Source organism: Pisolithus orientalis (assembly GCF_024613125.1).
Source record: "Pisolithus orientalis strain OTSU chromosome Unknown F5J12scaffold_3, whole genome shotgun sequence".
Taxonomy (NCBI): Eukaryota; Fungi; Basidiomycota; class Agaricomycetes; order Boletales; family Pisolithaceae; genus Pisolithus; species Pisolithus orientalis.
In genome coordinates, this window is record NW_026260784.1 from 1,604,080 (window position 1) to 1,620,721 (window position 16,642).

Here is a 16,642-nt window from a genome sequence, read left to right on the forward strand (position 1 = left end):
AAACAGCATCATCCAGCTTGATCGTGTGACTCTAGGATGATCTTATCTACCACTGCCTTATCTCTGTCTTCGCAACCACAGTTGTGTAGCTGCTAACCAGCAACTCGAGGCTACCCATTTACTATGAGCGTCCAGTTCATTAACAACATGAGTGCCATCGCCGGGGCTCAGCCCTCAGCTTCGCACTCTCATGAAAGGGGCGGTGTGGTTCATGACCACGGAGGGGAGCACGGACACACGCATGAGCACCTCGACCATCCTGGTGCGTTCTCTTCTTGAATGTGTAAACCAGTTGGTTGATCACCCGCGTATGATTGGCTTCGCTTTTGCCATTCCACCGCTGGTTGTCCTCATCGCATTCTGGCATCTTCCAGGAAAATTCTCCGATCGGGATCTCCCTGACTACTCTTCGAGGAACTTCGAAGAGAGGGGATTCACCGTTGGGATTGGTGGGTGAGTACTTGTGACTACCGTATCATTCGTTATTTTTGTGAACCTGCCGTTCTAATACGGACTAGTGGATTGGATTTTGGGTCTTCCGGTTTTTCCATCTTTGCTTTTAATAGATCGAAATCTGATAGGCTCATTCACTACGCTCCCATCTATTCGCCTGCATAGCCCGGTAGGTTCTGGTAAGACTGCTCTCACGCTCGCGTTATGCAAGCGACTGCGCAAGGAATACAACATTGGTGCGTACTAACATCACACTACCTGATTCCGCGGCTTTCGTCCTCTCTCCCAACGCCATTTTCCCGGTAGCTACCGTAACGAATGATATTTTTACGCGCGAAGACCAAGAATTCCTCATCCGTAACAAAGCCCTACCTCCGTCGCGAATCCTTGCAATTGAGACTGGTGGCTGTCCGCATGCCGCAATCCGTGAGGACATAAGCGCCAACGCCGGTGCACTCGAGACTCTCCAGGAGAAGTACGGCTGCCAGATTTTGTTCGTTGAGAGTGGCGGGGATAATCTCGCTGCAAACTACTCAAGGGAACTGGCGGATTATATCATTTATGTTATTGATGTCGCAGTGGGTGCCTACCTTCATTATTGCACTCAGTCGCCTTCTTCGCCTCCGTGTACAATTGGGGAGGCATTCACGAACATTTTGAACCCCCCATACTTGTTTACGGCGCCCGGTAGCGAACATGAATACATACTCATGCGGCTCAACAGGGAGGGGATAAGATTCCCCGGAAGGGCGGCCCGGGCATCTCGCAGTCCGACCTTCTCATCATCAACAAGGTAAGCTTTTGTTTTCTCTTCTCGCATTCTTCGCATCCGAAAATTAACCAAATCCGCTTCCCAATATTGCATTTTCCACCCGCGAAATGGTACCCGGTACTTCTAATGAAAACACATATGTAACCCGGATCACGAACCAAATTCTTCAAATGAATCGGAAACCGAATAACGGAATGGAATGAACTGAAAACAGATCGATATTGCTGAGTACGTCAACGCGTCCCTCAAAGTGATGGAGCGTGATTCAAAGATTATGCGGGGCGATGGCCCGACGATTTTCACGAGCGTGAAGAATAATGAGAATATCGATGATGTTGTCGATCTCATTCTGGCCGCCTGGAGGATGGCAGGCAGTCCCGGGAAGCCCGGCGCTGTAGGTGATAACGAAGACGCCTGAAGACACGGAAGAATCGAGAAGTTACAGTAACGTAAACTTTTTATTCTTACGGAATGATGGGGGACGCGTCATGCCATTTCAGAGTACTTACATATTGCTTTTGTTATTGCACCTGGCAGCTGGTCTCGAATCTTGAATTTTGCTGATTACATTACTAGCAAAATTTTGAATTTTCGCGAGATGGACGTTGGTCTAACACTGTAAGGTTAGTGAATTCTGTACCGAGTTCGCTGCTTCTCGTAAAGGTAGAAGCACTTAACGATACATAAATTTTGGATGTGAAAAGCATTGCGTGATACCAATGATGCGTAAGTATGTGGGAGGGCACCCTTAGAACACAGGATCAGTGACCTAGAAAACAGCCGTTTCTTCACTAGGAGTCAGTTGGACCACGTGACCGTAATGGCAGTTATTATTGAAGCACGTGGCTTCCTCATGTCTCCATCCAAATCTGTCATCCAGTGACTACGTTTCACAGAAATGCAATCCACCGGACTGAAGCCCAGTGATGATAACAAACACCCATCTTACACCATCCTTCGCATCAAGCGCAAGCGCACTGAGGAGCCACTGGACGCGCTGGGTAAATTGGTTGCAACCCCTACGCCAGTGTTCTCTAGACATCGCTCACAATCCCTGTGATGAGCAGTCGTTGAGTCTCGCTCGCGAAGGAAAAAGTCACGCGGTGGAGGCCTGGACGTTTTCCAGTTTGCGCAGACGGTTGAGACTGATGCATGGGATGATGTGAAGGCTAGGCAGAATCTACAGGTTCGTCTCTGGCCTTGTTCACGGCACATTAGGTGTCTCGCTGTGTCACTCATGAGAAGGTTGGTGGTGGAGCAGAGTCAGATTTCGAAGTTAGCAGACTCGCACGGGAACAGCCAAGCTTCACCAGTGCGAGAAGTGAGATCCCCAGATGCGGGGCGTCCGATGGAGGAGGGGAACCGTCGATACACTGTCAGAGTGGCTGAGGAAGACACCAGAGCTGCCTCCCGAAGACGACCGACCAGTCCGTAAGTGCACCCCCACTTTACAAGGCTTTCATTATCGCGAAACGAACCTGGGACGCTGATGCCACCCTGCATCGCAGACCCAAAGTTATCTCAGCTAAAGATGCTTCTCAGAATGACTTCAAAATGTACGATGCAGTCCCTGCCGACCAAGAGGCTGCCACGCAACTCCTCGACCTGCAAATGGAGAACTTTTCTGCCTATGCTCCAGGATTACCTCAGGCGTACGCACACACTCCTAAAGTCATGTGTCCCCTTCATTCAATGCTTTTCTTCGCTTAGTGAGCGAGGTGAGCCCTAAGGTTGGCAGTTCAGTCCAAGGGCAGAAAGGGGTATACCGGCGACAGACGATTATGTTTGGGACGTATTTTACAGGAGGCCGTACAGTCTTGATGAGTGGCGGTCACTTGCAGCGAACGTGGGCACCCTGTACGTGACCTGACCAACTCTTAAGTGTGTAAACGATGACAAGTTATGTATTAGCACTGGTCTCCCTGCTGGGTCTGGATGGAGAATTTTCCAGCCCCGAGGAGTCAGAGGAAGAGGATGAAGCGGATGAAGATTCTAATGGTATTCATTCCAGTGCTTCCGTTGTCGTCGCGGTTCATTAATTATTATCCTGTAGCTGAAGAATACTACAAGAATGATTATCCAGACGAGGAGTCTGGGAGCGATGACGATGGAAGCGGTTAAGTGACTAGTTCCTTCTTTCATGACTTCATCTCATTGTAGAACTAGATATATTCCACGAGGACTCCGACCACGATGAGTCCCTATATGAAGACTCTAGTGGTGGCGAAGACCATCTCTGGCGATAACTATTCCCACCTATCATAGTATTAAAACAACACAACTTCTCATCCACTCGGCATTGATCTTGGAAAACCGATAATACGCGGAGCTAATATTGTGCCCCTTCCAATGAAAAAAAGAATGACACGCCGAGCTCTCTCATCGAATCTCCGTAAGGATTTGTCCCATCACTGCCCACGACTTACGCTCGATGGCGGATTTACGCTATCGGCGTACGCTTGTGTTTTGCTTAGTTCAACCTGTCGCAATGGGCATCAGTCAAAAAAACTGTAGACGTTGTCAATAACCCACTTGATCCTCTTCCCTATGCTTCCGCCCTTTGAACAGGGGGCGTTTGAACTTCAGCAACCCAAAGAATAGCAGTGAGCTTAACGCGACGGCAAACAGGACGATCGTCATTCCTGCGCCAAGGAACCCAGCACCAACTGGACTTAAGGGTGATAAGGCCGCCGCCCTCGCTTGTTGCGCAGCGAGATTGAGCGCAGCGCAACTGCTAACCTGGGTGTTCTGGCATACATTGCACCAATCCGCCGTCCCGTTCACTACCGAACTCTACTCGGAAATAGAAGGGCGATGCGTTAGTGAGAAAGGATGACAAAAAACAACGGCCTTCATCGCACGTACTGATAACGCATCATAGAACGACGTCACTTTGATGTCTCCGGTGGCGCCCATCCAGTTGTATGTGGTGAACTGGGGATCTGAACCATTCTTGAAGTTGAAGCGGATAGTGGCTTCGGTAGCATCGCCATTTGGCAGTCGAACCTCAAGCGCAACAGCCGAAGCGTAATCCACTGAGGGCGCAATGGAAGGCCATTGTCACCGTCAGTACTTAATCCAAATTTTCACCCCCTTGCCCATTCTCGGAAACACGCTCGTGCGAGCTGATGGCTGGGGTAAGACAGAATCGGCGTACCTATTCCAGCGAGTTCTGGATTTGCAGCTGCCACACCCGTCATATTGAAGAGTGATAAAAAGGGCTTGTAGGATATAGCAGTAACATAGAGTTTAGCAGGGTTGACAGGATCGAGGATGGCATCGAACGCTTCAAAAATGGTTGGGATGATTGTTCGACCAGCAACTGCACCACACCAAAATGATCCAACATCAAGCAAAATACGAGGGGAATTAAAGGGGTCCTTGACACACTGTTTCCGATGCCACTGAGGCTCGCGTCGCTGAAGACGTTATACTCGTGCCAATTGGCCAACGCACGTGCTTGAGGAAGGAAAGTCGGAGGAAGGGAGGCAGCAAACGTTGCGTTGTGTATGTAATTGACGTTCATATAGTCGAATACCTGGTAAAATCGCAGGAATATAGGGGGCCAAATTAGACAATCTTGGTGCGAAAGATCAAAATTGAGGTACATTCCACTTTTTCAATATCTCATTAGCTTTAAAATAACCAGAGAAAGTTGTGGTATCCTACCATGTTTTGCAGCGTCGCGGCTCGGTCGCCCAGGTACGGAGGTAGAAGTTGCAGGAAAGCCGCACTCTGCGATTCCATCTCCTGGAACTCAGGAGAATCATAGAATGCAGTTGTGTGGGCACTGAACGTCTAGACTACAAGTAAGCGCTTGTGTTTCTCTGCAGATGATAGAACAAGCAAACGTTGCAATTATCAAATCCTTCGAGGGACATGTTTTCAGTGGGATCGATGCCATCAACTGAAGTAGCAATTCCTGTAAGCCGGCTATTCCTGCTGTGATTGAGTCACGTACTTGGAACGTACTATGTCGAGGCGAAACGCATGCATGAGCACAGTTTACGGATGGACACTAGGCTGTAACTTACTTGATAACCGTTTAGGGGCGCCATGATGGTAGTCCCATTTGCAAGAGTGATGTTGTTGCTCGTTGTCGTAGGCCATAGACCCTGGGTTAATGAAACACAGGAATCATATATAACATATCCTTCGTCGCCGATGTCTGCCTGCACAAAAACTTGGGACTGATTGAACAATCCGGTACCCAGTCCCTGAATGTACGACGGCGAAGACTCGTTTAGGTACACGGATCTCAAGTAAGTTCCTAACTGATACTCTTGTTGCTGATCACGGGGTACGTGGGGTTAGCGCTAACAACCCTTATTTCGGTGAATGAGCGGGAACATACGTTCCCTAATGGTGTGATCTGCGTGGCACTTGCTGTGTAGGTTTCGGGATCCTGATAGAACCCCATGCGATCTCCATGGCGGACCAGAAGCACCACGCCTACAGGGAGGCTACTGTCGGATGAGCTGGACATCACCGGTATGGTTAGGACGAAGCAAAGGCTATCTGACTCCAAGGGCGCAGCGTTGCCTCCTCTCGCAAGCGCCCCTAAGTGCTTATAAATGCCAAAGGAATGGCCGATAACTTATCTTGCGTACCTGGACCTGGAGACGGCTCTGTCACAGAGAGCCGTGATAAGATATCCAGCTATTAGATAGACTACATAATAGGGAACAACCGTATTGCCTGTCGAGATGTCCGATCAAACCCGACCACAGAATGATGGCTACTCTTTGGAGCTTGGTGCCAGACGCGGTTGACGTGGGTAGTGGAATTGCTACTCGACTCGGGAGGCTTCTGCTCACCGCGGCGGCCTACTTTGCTTGAAGTGGAGGTGTTGCGCAAGGTGTACACGAGACAACGTAGGAGGGAAGGTACATAAGCTGGTAGCACGACTACAGGGTCAATGGCCAGGACGGAAATATAAAGTGCTACTTAGCATCATTTGTTGACACGGACTGTAGTTACAACCTGCCCATGCGTCACACCAACCTGTCACCCAGCAAGCGCCACCTACCATACAACCCGTCAACATCCATTATATGTTCAGACGGTCGCCGTGATTGTCGACGAAAATGTGCCGCATGCCGTTGGCGTTGAATCCACTGTCCGGATGTGAGTTCGGGGAGGGTCGAGCAGGCGAGCGATGTTGGAGTAGACGGGGAAGTGTAGCCGTATGTGTGACCTTTTGTGGTCCCACGGCATTTGTGGGCGCGGTCGAAACCAGCAGGAACCTTCCAAGCAAGATAATATTAAGTCCGGAAGTCCGGTTATCCCGTAAAATGTACATCATGCGGTGCCCAGTAGATGGTCTAAAGGACTCTAATTTGCCAGGCATTGATACTCTCCGATGACAAACACATCCAAACATATTGCGTGCTATTAGCCTCCTGCCACCCTGCCACCTTACCCTTGCTTTCGGAAGCTTTTGTCAGTAAGTAGTTCAACATGATAAACATGTGCTTGCAGAGTCCGAAAGGACCAGGAATCAGGAATGCACCAAACTCCCATGGGCTGGGCATCGTCGGACTGTTCGGACAAACGAGCTTTGCAGGTCTGAGCTTTGGGTGAGCTTATGTGGCTATTGGTGGACTACAACCCAGACACCATCTCCAGCTATTCAGGGCTTTCCCCCAAAGCCCCACACCATTTCATCGCTTATCGCCACTTGTTATCGGAATTCACGAATTCTGATGTTGGTTTTGCCAATCTCGTCCTTAGAGTCTAGATTGGAGCCATGCATGGAAGGGCGCCACACTTCGGTATAGTCTAAAATCTTTCCAGGGTCATGGTAGGGTGGCACTCGATCGGGATGGCCCTTTACCTCGCAGCAAGACTCTGAGAAACCCGTCAAATACTTGCAGTCGTACGCTGTCAGTGGATCCAGTAATCCGGACTCATGAGGCTGAAACCATGCGTCTAACTCTATTCTTACTAAGCAGTGACAAAGTTGTTCAAGCTTGTGGCGTACTGGGTCGGCTACCTCTTCGGCTCTTCCAAAGGCTCAAAGCACCAAGTAACAGGGGAGACCAACCAAGTGATATAGGTATGGGTGAGACTCGGAACCCCACAGGAAGGTACCTTCGTTGATTGTGCGGCGTGATGCCCACAACTTCCGAATCTGACAACCCTTGGAGCATCATCGCGCCAGCGACATGCTGCATCGGACTCGTTTTCCGACCAGCTACAGCAGGAACAGCGACTGACCTGAAATTAGACACCTGCAGCCGATTTAGACTACTGGCGTCTCTCACATTGAGGGTCACACGACAACAAAGTGCAAGGGGATCTCAGGGAATCTCCTGCATTCACCATTCATACAAATAACGGTAAACAGCCTCTACTCTACTTAATGGTACGTGCAAGATCTGGACGAGGAGGGGACCCTCCTACACTTACTTGTACAGTCATTGCATGGGCTTCAGTGCTGAGATGTCGCGCGAAGTTGTTAAACCTACCTTTCGTTCACGTGTTCGGACTTACTTCACTGTCATCGGTGGCATCTACGTTGCCCTATTACTGCTCTTGACTATCCCTTGGATCCAGTCACAGTGAGTAATGCTCGTCTGCTTCATTACGTCTTTTCAAAAATTAATTTCCCATTCAGTGCAGTATTCATGAATGTTGTCAAGCTCCCCCTCTTCGCACAGTACGATAATCCCGAGAATTACGGGATGGCACGTAAGTCGTAATCATTGTTTCGTTGTCCGCGATGGTGTTATGGACCCATTGACGCGGTGAGATTTGAAAGACGCTGAGATGCTTTTTCTTGGGTAGCTGGCAAGGTGGCCAATATCAAGATAGTTACCCCAGATAATCATACACTCGGTGCATGGTTTATTCTCTCTGATAACATCTACCAGTCTATGCCTTTCCCCCCGCCGCCCAACGCGGCAGAAAATGCTCTACATGAAGCACTGGCTTCACAGCCTACCATTCTCTTCCTCCACGGAAACACTGCCACGCGCGCTTTCTACGTGCGCGTTCGTCAATACTCCGGTTTCTCATCTCGCGTGCGCGCCAATGTACTCGCGATAGATTATCGGGGTTTTGGTGATAGCGAAGGTACGCCCAGCGAAACTGGTCTGATGACCGACAGCCGTGCTGCGTGGGACTGGCTCATTACCAACGGCGCAAATCCAAAAGACATCGTTATCATCGGCCACAGCCTTGGCACAGCAGTTGCCTCAAAGCTCTCAGTCTCCTTGGCCGAGGATGGCACCCAATTCAGAGGGTTAGCCCTTTTATCCCCCTTCTCATCTCTGCATGCTGTTGTGGATACTTACTGCGTGTTCGGGTTCCTCCCCGTCATGCTGCCTTTGACCATGGTACCTGGTGCGGCTGGTATGTCTGATTGCCAAGCCCTTTGTGCCCAATATTAACCTTCGTTGCACGCAGAACTTTTTAAGTCCTCCCTTCGCCACGAGTTCAATACCTTGTCCATCATCTCGGTAGGCACGCCTTTCATGTCTGTAACAGTGCTCTAATTCCCGATCAGAGGGTCAAAGTGCCCTTGCTCATACTCCACTCGGAAAATGACTGGGACATTCCCCATTGGCATTCCGACGCACTCTTTGATTCCCTGTTAGAGCCGTACCTAACTCCCCTTGCCGCCCTTCCTCACAACGTCACCTTGTGGTCGAATGAGGAGTGGAGTGAGTACGAAGGGCAGATGACATTGCGGGATAGGGAGCGCGAGTCGTTGGTCACTCGAACCCATATACACAATTTCGGTGTTATGCACGAGTTCGAGAGCTCAGGGAAGAAAATTGTATTAGTAAAGGCTCTCACTGGGTGGCATGAGCCCGGGACGATTGAGGGTGTACAGGATATGATACGTCATGTATTCTCCCTTGCATGAACGCCGTTCACGCTGTCGGCAGGTTTAGTCGGGCAAATAAAAATCAAATGTATAATATTTTTGTTCCGTCGTGGTCTACACGAAGTTAAGCACGAACAAATCACTACTGCGGAGTCCACGAATCAACACACTGGTGATTGGCCACTATTGTAACTTATTGTAACTTATATGGGAGTGCGGTTCTGTGAGCGGACGTGTCTTTATCTTCGTTGGCGTACGGAGTCCCATCTTTCTCCGCGGCAAGTATTTAGTAAGTAGAGTTCGCCGCTCTGGTGTCTGCCGTAGACAGTTGCTGAGTTATGTACTGTGCCCCGAACACCTAATTATATACGGGTGAGGTCTCACCATGGGGGTCGGCGGTGTTACCAGTAGCAGGGGCGGGAAACATGGGTTGCGTTATAATTTATTCGGGTCATATCTCATACGAAAGAAAGTGCCATTCTGACGGAGCCCAATTGTGGAGGTACATAAATTACTTTGTTTCCCGGTGTCGGCACGAGAGAAGATGAAGGCTAGTCTCGCCATATGATTTGTAGTGTAAATCACGGAAACAATAAGTCATAAAGGGAATACTAATTAACAATCGGCTTATCCTTGAAGGTCAACAATCCGTACAAGGATGTGATTTGATCGCCCTGTTGGAAAGCCAACCTTCATCAGCATACAGAGAGGAGACTAGAGTCAGGTCTCACTTTGCGCTCGATAGTATCGATAACGTCCCGCAGGTGGTCAGCAACCATGTGACGCTTCGTAGCTTGCGTCGCACAGTCCATAGACCGGTACTGTTCAGCCAGTTCGCGATAGATTCTGTGGGATGAAGTCGGATTAGACATATACACCTGGAATGGTCACAGCGGGAAACTCACTCTTTGTAGTGAGTGAATTCATCTTCAAGGTCTCGTACGACTCTGGCGAGCACCGTTTGAGGAGGAACGTCGCTAGGTCTCAGGACGCCACCGTTCCGATCCATGCGTTCGAGAATTTCATCGATATTTGGAGCGTCTTCGACGGGTGCGTTACCATCATGAGTGGGAGGATGTTGACCCCCCGCAGGTTCACCTGCATCTAATCCGCCGTCATTTTCTGGTCTCTCATGTTCAAAACGCCCGGGGGTCTTTTGTTTCCGTCTGTCCGTCTCGGTATGACATCGTGAATGAGGGTCCTTACACGTTTGACAAGCTTTAATGTGACGACGCGGCGAGGAAAAGAATAAGTGCTCCAGGTCCGCACTAATACGGGGGAAGGGGGGAATTGGTATTGTGTCATCAGCCTTCGATTTGCCCTCCTTTTGTCGCGGTTGTGAGGTATGGTTTGGTTGGCCCTTGGCAGCTTGTAGTGGTGGTTCGGTAGCGGATGTAACAACGGACACTAATTCATCCTCCACCCCGACTGGTTGCCTTAAGTCTCGCCGTTTGGAAGCCGAGGCTGATGTGCGATCTGCAGGGTGATGGGATGCAGCAGCCAACATATCTCGAGAGGCATTTCCGGACGAAGTAGAAGTGTCCGGAGACCGTGGGTGGTGCTCCTCCAAATCTGCTGATCTTGGATTGACCTGACCGGGGTCAACGAACCGGAGTGCCGATGTCGCGCGGGAACGCTCAGCAAAGGCAGGGGATGTGGGTCGACTTCGATTAAGGTGCTGAGAGGTCTCGGATACTGATCTCCGGAGAGACGGAACCGGTGTAGACGGACGTGATATACGATTGGGCGAGGGACTTTCGATGGCAGGTTCCGTCGCGGATTCGTCAGACTGCTCCGATTCAGTTGTGGCCTCTACGCCATCATCATCATCTTCTTCTTCCCCTGCGCTCTCTCTCGCCTGACGTCTCTCATTGAGGCCCTCTTCGACGACCCCTCGAAGAACCTCAAGCTCTCCAGCGAGTCGCTCCATTTCAATTCTGAGTTGGTTGATCTCCTCCGTTTTCTCGGATAAGGAGAGAGCGTCCGATTCGCGAAGACGACGGAGATCCTCTAGTAACTGCTGCTGAGTGGAGAGATCGGAAGTGACACGAGCAAGATGAGCCCTCAGTGTGGATATAAGTGATTCGAGTGCTGATAAATGGTGAAGTCCCAAACCACGGGAATGAATGGGTTAACCTACCTTTCTTTTCCTCTACGACCTCAAAGTACTTGGACGCTGATTGATCAGCCTCCTTCATTTTCCTCTCTTTACCCTTGGCACGCGACGTCGAGGGGCCGGGGAGCCGAGCACTGACATCAATAGTATCCTGGGACTCTAAAATTCGTGTGCGTTCCCTCATCACGTCCCGTTTGCACTGCTCCAGCTCATATTCCAATTCCCTGACACGCCGCCTGGCAATGCTGTTTTCGTTCTCCAGATGCGATAGTCGGACCTGGAGCGCATTCAGGGAAGTGACAAGGCGAGCTAGCAACGTCGTTGGAATTCTCATGCCCGGATGTGAATATGGAATACTCCACCTTCAAGGTCTCTGGAACCAAGTCCACGAACAGCATAACGATCCATTACGACTTTCGCCGGAGAAACGACAGCGTTTGTCAGTCCAGTAACGTCAGGTAGGTAAACTCGCCCTCGAGCCTTCTTGGATGCGCGACTGACGTGGTTCAGTTCGCCAGTCATGTCTGTTGCACTCGCATAGGGGTTATCCTTTTGACGAGAAGTTGAAACCGGGTGAGATGCATGTTCATTGTCAACAACATTGTCAGCCTGGGAGAGGTCCTGAGCATGACGAATGTCCCTTGTAAGTCCGCGTGCCATTTTGGTGAAGTTGGAAGCTGTGGTAGATGGCGTGGGAGGCTGGACGTTAACCTGAGGCTGAACGGTTGCAGGTTGAGAAACGTGTCTTCGAATCGGAGTCGCGGTGGTATCGAAGGAGACAGCAGCGATTTTCCTTGCTTTTGGTGTCATACTCCGACGAGAGGCGTCCGCATACCGACGCAAGGTGTCCTGGACCCCACCTGGTGACTGAAAACTTGACTGTAGTGAACGCGGGCGTCGTGGTGAGAATCCAACACGCTGCAGAGTTTCGGCGAGCTTTGGGCGGGAGATCTCCTGTGACCTATCAGATTCTTCTGAAACGGATAAATCATGACCTCTCCTTGGAGAGCGCAAACGAGCAGCAAGGGAAGCAGCGTCGGCGGTGTGCATCCCAGCCATGATATCCTGAAGAGGGCGATCAGGATCATACTCGGCACCGCTGATACTGGGTTCCCGTCGTTGATTGCGCCCTAGACCAGCGGTGATCGTGACGGCGCTTGCGTGATGCGCGGCAGTAGACATTGTTTCTGCACCATAAGGATTGACACCACCGTCGTCGTCGTCGTGCACGGACCAAGGGTGAAGGTGACTATGGCCATCGTATTCTAGGTTTTCACGGGAGTGCTGTTCGAATGATGCAAACCCGGGGAACGGGGATGGTGCGGAGTAATGTCTTGGATATTCTACAGACTCATTGTCACCGGTTGGTTCGTCTGGGACAGATGATAGATGGAATGATAGATCGGTGATTTGCAGGTTGTGTTCGAGTTGGATGCGACGATGTTCGAGTTCGTCGCCTGGAATACTAAAGTCAAAGTGCGAGGACGATGACTTCCTAGACATCAGGGTATCGCGAAGACGCAAACAAAAACAGCGAGCTACGAGTAGTTAAAATGTCAGAAAGCGGGAGCGAGACAGGCCACACGGCGGCGACGGTGTCGGACTCGCAAAACCAGGCTGGCACGTCCCTACGCGTCGGTCACGTGATCGTTCACAGTCTTCGTGTTATGTAAGCACATCGTGTAGGGGTCACTTTCCTTATTGGTGATATCGAGGCTGCTTGGGTCGTCCGCTAATATTTTGTTGAGCTCTGTCATGGAAAGTCAGATACACAAAACCCATCGGCCTAGCAACAAAGCCGAGAAAAAGACAAAGGGAAAAGGTAAAGGCAAACAGTCCGGATTCAACGAAAAGGTAGCGTAATGCCGTGGTCCTGTGTCCCCCCAACTTGCTCATGCTCTTCCTAGGCCTTTGCTCCAAAGTCGGGCAGACGTGCAGAGCGAGAAGGACGAAGAAATGTCGAGCGCGAACAAACCCGTCTCCATGTCCCACTTGTTGATCGCACTCCGGATGACATTCCTCCGCCAGTAATTGTCGCCATAGTAGGACCCTCTGGAGTCGGCAAGACCACTCTTCTCAAAAGCCTTGTTCGTCGATACTCCAAGCAAACGCCGCAGGAGGCCAAAGGCCCCATCACAGTGGTTAGCGGCAAAAAACGGCGGTTGACGTTCATTGAATGTAACAATGACCTCAACTCAATGATTGACATTGGCAAGGTTGCCGACCTGGTTCTTCTGATGATTGATGGGTCTTATGGATTCGAAATGGTGCGCATGGCTGCCCTCACATGTAGTCATTCAACCTAATTTCGCCCGCAGGATGCATTCGAATTTCTCAATATCCTACAGGCCCACGGTTTCCCAAAAGTCATTGGTATCCTCACACATCTCGATCTCATAAAGAAGCAGTCTACTCTGAAATCTACCAAGAAAACTATCAAGAAGCGTTTTTGGACAGAGATATACCAGGGCGCAAAACTCTTTTACCTCTCTGGTGTCCTCAACGGGCGATATCCTGACAACGAAATCCTCAACCTTACCCGTTTCATCAGCGTGATGAAGTTCCGCCCTCTCATATTTCGCAACAGCCATCCCTACCTCCTCGCCGATCGCATTGAAGATCTTACGCCTCGAGAAACTATACGTGCATCGAGAGGCAAATGCGACCGCACCGTCACGTTATATGGGTACCTTCGAGGTACCAATCTTCGACAAAGCTCAAAAGTTCACATACCGGGCGTGGGCGACATGTCCATAACGTCTGTCAACATATTGGGGGACCCTTGTCCATTACCTGATGCAGATTCTGAGAAGCGGCGAAAGCTCAGCGAGAAGAAGAAACTTCTCGTACATGCACCTATGAGTGACGTCGGAGGTGTCATGTACGATAAAGATGCTGTGTGGATCAATGTTCCCGGGAATTTTACTCGTGGAGCTACCGACGGTAAGGTGTCAATTGTCTACGCCTGGACTTAGCGTGACGTTTTCTAGTTCCACGGGGTGAGGGAGAACAGATGGTTATGAACCTTCAAGATGTCGATGTTACGTTGGCGGATACAGTTTCCCGTAGCCAAATAAAGTTATTGGGATCCTCATCGATGCCCCTGACGGTTGAACCCCATGATGATGAAGACAACGAGAGTCTTGCAGATGACACGGAAGAGGATGAGGAGGGGACGGATGATTCCGAAGAGGATGACCTTTCTGACGGAGACAAGGCCGAAGGGACATCAGAAGAAGAGTTGGATCTTGGATCAGACTCCGGACGCGGTGATCAGGGTCGTACGTCATCGCGTAGGGTGATGAGACCTATCGCTGGACCCTCAGAGAAGGAACGAAGTGGAGGTGATATTGCTTTTGCCGACAGCGACTCCGAGCTTGGAGAGGGTGACGAAGAATGGCATAATAGGGGTAATTCGCCCCCCTTGGATCTGGAGGATGACGTAGGAGATGTGTCAGACGAAGATGGTGGCGATGGTGAAGAGGAAGACATGCTTGTAGGTCCTGCGTGGAAGGAGAACTTGTCCGCCAAAGCCGCGGCCGCGTTTGCTGAACATGCCCAAAGAAAGCGAAGAAAAGATTGGATGGCATCGATATACTCGAGCAATCTCACCCCCAGCCAAATTGTCAACGGCGAACGCGTAGGTTCACACGAGGAGGACCCCTCGGACGCCGATGATTTCTTCCGCCCGAAAGGAGCATCCGAACGGAAGGACGATGAACTGGACAGAACGAAGGAGATCCTATCGCTCGAAAGTCTTCGAGAGTGGGAGAACGAGTCGACATTAGATTCTCTGCGTTCTGCATTCATCACCGGTGACCACGCTCCTGCGGATGGTGTCACTGCGGAAGAGGAGGACGGATCGGAGGCTGGTGACTTTGAGGATCTGGAGGCTGACGAGTCGAGCTCTCAGCAGCTACCTCAAGATGCTGAAACCGCTCGAGCTGCAGAACTCGCGGCCAAGAAGGCGGAGCTTAAACGCAAATTCGATGAACAGTACGACGATCCGGAGGCTGCCAAGATGGACTTTTACGACGAAAAAAAGGAAGAGATCAACCGTCAGCTTCAGATCAACCGTGACGAATTCGAAGGCATTAATGCAGAAGCACGCGCACTGGTTGAGGGCTATCGACCAGGTTCCTACGTTCGTATTGAGCTCTCGAATGTCCCTTGCGAAATGATAGAGCATTTTGACCCGCACTACCCTATCATCGTTGGAGGACTCCTTCCCTCTGAAGAACGCTTTGGATACCTTCAAGTCCGCATCAAACGGCATCGATGGTTTACCAAGACTTTGAAAACTAACGATCCTCTAACCTTGTCTCTTGGCTGGAGACGTTTTCAGACGGTGCCAATCTACTCGTTAGACGACCATTCCATTCGGATGCGCATGCTCAAGTACACTCCTGAGCACATGCACTGTTATGCCACGTTCTACGGACCAGTGTCTCTGCCGAACACTGGCTTCTGTGCTTTTAACAGCCTCGATGGCGAGACCTCCATGTTCAGGGTATCGGCTACTGGTGTCGTGCTTGACGTCGATCGTTCCACCAAGATCGTCAAGAAACTGAAGCTTACAGGTGTTCCATTTAAGATCTTCAAGAATACGGCATTTATAAAGGACATGTTCAATAGTGCTCTTGAGGTTGCCAAGTTCGAGGGTGCTCATATTCGGACCGTCTCCGGCATTCGAGGGCAGGTGAAGAAAGCATTGTCCAAACCAGATGGAGCTTTCCGAGCGACGTTTGAGGACAAGGTGCTCATGAGTGGTGTGTTTGTTTTTTGTTTCTGAATCCCCTTGAAAAGTAGCTGACGGTGCGTCTAAAGACATCATCTTCCTGCGAGCGTGGTACTCCATTCAGCCCCGCAAGTTCTACAATCCTGTGACCTCGCTACTGTTGTCCGATAAGGGACGGTGGTCTGGAATGCGACTAACGGGAGAAGTGAGGAAAGAGCAAGGCCTTAAAACGCCTCTCGCTGTCAATTCGGCGTACAAACCTATTGAGCGGGCACCCCGTCGTTTCAATGCACTCAAGGTATCTAAGAAGTTGCAAGCTGCCCTCCCGTACGCCTCGAAACCAAGGGCAATGAAACCTCAACGTAAAAAGACTTATATGGAACGCCGTGCAGTCGTCATGGAGCCAGAGGAGAAGAAGGCAATTGCACTTATGCAGCAGATTCGGGCGCTGCGGAAGGACCAGGTGGCGAGGAGGAGAGAGAAGCAGAGTGAGAGGAAGGCTGCACACCGCAAGAAGGTGGAGAAAGAGGAGGCGAAAAGGGCAGATAAGGAAAAGGAGAAGAGAAAAGATATTATGAGGGTTGCTGGACTGAAAACCAAGCGGGAGATGGAAGCAGAGGAGGGCCGGCCGAGGAAGAAGAGAAAAACGTAGACCCTGGCCTTGTATGTACGTAGTACTCTGGGTGTAGCATGTCACGTTGTCACGGTCACTCCTGTAGGCAGTCCTTT

The 16,642-nt window shown here is 50.5% G+C and overlaps 6 protein-coding genes across 6 annotated transcripts; 4 read left to right on the forward strand and 2 right to left on the reverse strand.

The window, feature by feature from the left end:
• Window positions 1-23: 23 nt before the first annotated feature.
• On the forward strand, window positions 24-1,977 carry F5J12DRAFT_803016 (urease accessory protein UreG). The gene is made up of 6 exons (XM_051744437.1): window positions 24-262; window positions 375-453; window positions 619-689; window positions 760-1,031; window positions 1,178-1,246; window positions 1,440-1,977. Exons 1-6 carry the CDS (start codon window positions 124-126, stop codon window positions 1,641-1,643), a joined length of 834 nt encoding a protein of 277 aa, XP_051604389.1. The 5' UTR covers window positions 24-123; the 3' UTR covers window positions 1,644-1,977.
• Window positions 1,824-3,471, forward strand: F5J12DRAFT_918912 (uncharacterized protein; the record flags this gene model as incomplete). Its single annotated transcript, XM_051749236.1, has 11 exons — window positions 1,824-1,833; window positions 1,854-1,888; window positions 2,145-2,226; window positions 2,293-2,443; window positions 2,525-2,656; window positions 2,734-2,877; window positions 2,969-3,082; window positions 3,137-3,154; window positions 3,177-3,223; window positions 3,279-3,341; window positions 3,386-3,471. The coding sequence occupies 11 exons, from the start codon at window positions 1,824-1,826 to the stop codon at window positions 3,469-3,471; spliced, it is 882 nt and encodes a 293-aa protein (XP_051604390.1).
• A 162-nt stretch (window positions 3,472-3,633) lies between these two features.
• On the reverse strand, window positions 3,634-5,711 carry F5J12DRAFT_888619 (histidine phosphatase superfamily; the record flags this gene model as incomplete). The annotated part of the gene is made up of 11 exons (XM_051747271.1): window positions 3,634-3,705; window positions 3,758-4,018; window positions 4,091-4,260; window positions 4,383-4,547; window positions 4,616-4,763; window positions 4,834-4,839; window positions 4,895-5,023; window positions 5,077-5,132; window positions 5,187-5,196; window positions 5,260-5,514; window positions 5,580-5,711. The coding sequence occupies 11 exons, from the start codon at window positions 5,709-5,711 to the stop codon at window positions 3,634-3,636; spliced, it is 1,404 nt and encodes a 467-aa protein (XP_051604391.1).
• Window positions 5,712-7,669: 1,958 nt separating this feature from the next.
• F5J12DRAFT_714061 (Alpha/Beta hydrolase protein) lies at window positions 7,670-9,098 on the forward strand (the record flags this gene model as incomplete). Its single annotated transcript, XM_051740869.1, has 5 exons — window positions 7,670-7,788; window positions 7,845-7,918; window positions 8,015-8,581; window positions 8,636-8,688; window positions 8,736-9,098. 5 exons carry the CDS (start codon window positions 7,670-7,672, stop codon window positions 9,096-9,098), a joined length of 1,176 nt encoding a protein of 391 aa, XP_051604392.1.
• A 286-nt stretch (window positions 9,099-9,384) lies between these two features.
• F5J12DRAFT_310419 (uncharacterized protein) lies at window positions 9,385-12,765 on the reverse strand. Its single transcript, XM_051738839.1, has 5 exons — window positions 11,538-12,765; window positions 11,200-11,484; window positions 9,965-11,150; window positions 9,791-9,905; window positions 9,385-9,733 (listed from the first exon to the last, which is right to left on the reverse strand). The coding sequence occupies exons 1-5, from the start codon at window positions 12,676-12,678 to the stop codon at window positions 9,671-9,673; spliced, it is 2,790 nt and encodes a 929-aa protein (XP_051604393.1). The 5' UTR covers window positions 12,679-12,765; the 3' UTR covers window positions 9,385-9,670.
• A 161-nt stretch (window positions 12,766-12,926) lies between these two features.
• Window positions 12,927-16,632, forward strand: F5J12DRAFT_803066 (DUF663-domain-containing protein). The gene is made up of 5 exons (XM_051744438.1): window positions 12,927-13,029; window positions 13,083-13,442; window positions 13,494-14,118; window positions 14,166-15,944; window positions 16,003-16,632. Exons 1-5 carry the CDS (start codon window positions 12,931-12,933, stop codon window positions 16,563-16,565), a joined length of 3,426 nt encoding a protein of 1,141 aa, XP_051604394.1. The 5' UTR covers window positions 12,927-12,930; the 3' UTR covers window positions 16,566-16,632.
• Window positions 16,633-16,642: the final 10 nt, after the last annotated feature.